General features: G+C 66.3%; 1 protein-coding gene across 1 annotated transcript in view; it reads left to right on the top strand.

The window, feature by feature from the left end:
- The window catches only part of LOC113407732 (transmembrane protein 176A-like), a gene marked incomplete at its 5' end in the record, with an annotated part of 3,932 nt that extends 2,195 nt beyond the window's left edge, over window positions 1-1,737 (top strand). The window contains 2 exons of the mRNA XM_026657635.1: window positions 311-505; window positions 1,404-1,737. Coding sequence (XP_026513420.1) covers window positions 311-505; window positions 1,404-1,502 — 294 coding nt within the window. The remainder of the gene's footprint in view (window positions 1-310; window positions 506-1,403) is intronic.
- Between the last annotated feature and the right edge of the window lie 1,019 nt (window positions 1,738-2,756).

Here is a 2,756-nt window from a genome sequence, read left to right as displayed (position 1 = left end):
TGGGGCCGGGTCCCTCCTCCTGATCGCGGTGTCCCTTTGGGAAGTGCTGGGCGAGGCTTGGCTGGAAGGACCCGATGCACAGGCTCCGTACTGCCCCCTGGGGGCAGCCCCCGGGATGGCCTCCGAGGGGCTTGCCCCCCAGCAAGGAGCATGAGAATTAGAATGAGGCCCATGGGGCTGAAATGAGGGACCAGCCCCTGCAGCCCCCGAGCCCAGCCAGGCCCCTCCCCTGCTAGTGCCGGCCTGGTACCAGGCCCCAGACAGAGCCCCCGCTGTGCGCGCTGCTCCGGCCGTTCCAGCCGCTGTCTGAGCACGGAGCCCTCGGAGCTGCCTGGCTCCTGGCCGGGTGGGACCCCGTGACTGTGGTGCTGCCTGTCCCCTCTCCTGTTCCCAGAGCCTGTTCCTGGGCGTGCGGCTGCTGCTGCTGCTCACCATGGCCACCGGCCTCTGCATCGCCTTCTACTCCTTCCTCTACGGCTGCTGGGCCCTGTGCTGCAGGAAGTTGGTAAGGGGGAGTGGGATCATCTCTAGGGCAGGCTGGCTGGGCCCCGGCGCAGCCCCGGCTGATCACCTAGCTGCGGGGGGGGGGCCTGGGCCAGGGGCTTCCTTCTGCCTCCCCACGGCTGGCATGAGGGTTGGTGGGTCAGTTATGGGGAGACGCACCCTAGTGCTCTATGGGGTGGCAGGGGAGGAGACGTCCCAGCAGGGCTCCCGGGTAGCTGAGATGACCCCTCCCTGGGCTGCTGTGGAGATCCAGGAGACTTCTCCCCACCTCCCTCCCCGGAGTCCCCACAGCATGGGGCACGAGTCGGGGAGCAGTGGGCCCATCGCCCCGTCAGTGCCACCTACTGAAAGCTGTGGTGTAACCTGACGTGCCGGGCTCAGTACAAAATGGGTGGAGCGGAAGGAACCATCTGATTGGCTGGCAGAGCTGAGGGAGCTGTCTGATTGGCTGGCAGCACCTACCCCCCATGAGGTTGTGGGGTAGCCCCATCCCATTAGCATCACAGGGCTACTTGTGATAACGGAAGGGGGCAGGCAGTCCTGGGGAGCCCTTTCTGCTCCTCCCCCCGCCCTGCGTGTCTGCCCAGCCCAGCCCCTGGGGCGTGCTCTCTGAGCCCCCGAGCTCGGAGACCCTCAGTGTCCCGGGGAGCTTGGGAGCGGCAGAGCGAGAAGGGATCAGGACCAATCTGCTCACTGGCTTCTCCTCAGCAGAGGGGCCCAGGCCACGGCAGGACTCTCCCCTCTGCCTGTGGGGGCCTGCGCCAGCCCCGTGGGGTGCGGGGGGGCAGACGCTTGCCCAGGCTGTGCGCGCTGTGGCAGTGCAGCGCTATGCTGGCCGCGCCATTCGGCACTGGAGCCCTGAGCCCCTCTGAAGCCTTAAACCTCTGCCCTGCTTTCAGGCCGGGGCCGAGGCGGTGGAGAGCAAGGAGCCGCTACTGGCCTCTGACTCCATCCTCCCGCCGGATGAGGAGAAAGCCCAGGAGGGCCGGAATATCTGAGCTCCCGGCCAGGCTCCAGCTTCGCTCTGCCGGGTAACCGCTCTGCACAGCCCGCATCCCTCCCGCCTCCCTGTCCTGGCTCTCGAGCTGAGGCTTCCCGCTGTTCCCCCTCCTGTACTAGCTGTGTACTACTACACTAACTGTAGCCATGTACTAGGGCGAGGGCCTTCCCAGGCCCTGCTCCGAACAGGGCAGCAGCTGCTTGGCAATAAACCGTCTCCTGTGAGTGTCTGTCTTCGCTGGTCCCGCTGGATCTCTGGCACTTGCAGGGAGTGAGCTGTGTGTGAACGGGAGCCCAGGACCCTGCACACAGGCTGCGCCACGCCTCCTGCCTTCACGGGGGGGGAGGAAACGAATGGCAAAAAGGTCACGTGGAGCGACTGATGGCGCTGCAAAGAAAGGAATAGAACCCAGGAGTCCTGGCTCCCGGTCCCCCCCACCCCCCGCTCCCCCCCCCCCCCCCCCCCCGAGCCGTAATAGAACCCAGGAGTCCTGGCTCCCATTCCCCACCGGCTCTAACCAGTGAACCCCACTCCCGCCCCAGACCTCAGGAAAAATACACCCATGATACGTGCTGCTGCCCAAAGCGTGATGCCACCAGAGGGCCCTCGCGAGCTGGGTTATGTCAAGGTGGGTTGAAGGGCACAGAGGGGGAAGGGCTCTGAGCCCCCCTGCTGGGGGCACAAGCTGAGCCTGGACTGAGGGGGGTTTGGAAGGGGGCTGGGTTCCAGGCCCTGTCCTGGGACGCAGCGTGAAGGATAGAGGGAAAGCAAGACGGCTCTTGAGATCAAACGAGGCGAGCGGCGTGCGGCCAAGAAGTGGCTTTGCTGGGGGTGCGGCGAGTGTTCCCAAGGGGTCAGGTCCATGTCACTGCAGACCGCAGCAGTGGTTTCAGCTGGACCCCCTGGGCCAGGCCGGCTTGGGAGCGCGCTGTGAGGGGGTGTCTGTGCCACGTGGCCGCGGACTGGCACCGAGCAGCGCGGCTGGCAGGGCGCATGGGATATAAACGGGGTCAGGGCCCCGCTGAAGGGAAGAGGCCTTGCTCTCTGCTACCCCCCTGGGCAATGGCCCTTGTGCCTGTGGTTCCTGGCAGGGCACAGCTCGCCAGCCCCGTGGTGCCGGCTGGGAACAGGGACTGCACCATGCTGCCCGTTTCCAGAACCCGTTCCGGGGGCCCTGGGCTTCCCGCAGGGGCCAGGCTAGTACCCGTCCCACTGACGAGCGCTTTCCTAGTGTGAGCAGGCTGTGAGAGCC

Source organism: Terrapene carolina, unplaced genomic scaffold, assembly GCF_002925995.2.
Source record: "Terrapene carolina triunguis isolate 2854851 unplaced genomic scaffold, T_m_triunguis-2.0 Scaffold254, whole genome shotgun sequence".
Taxonomy (NCBI): Eukaryota; Metazoa; Chordata; order Testudines; family Emydidae; genus Terrapene; species Terrapene triunguis.
This window is presented reverse-complemented; position numbering and strand designations above follow the sequence as displayed.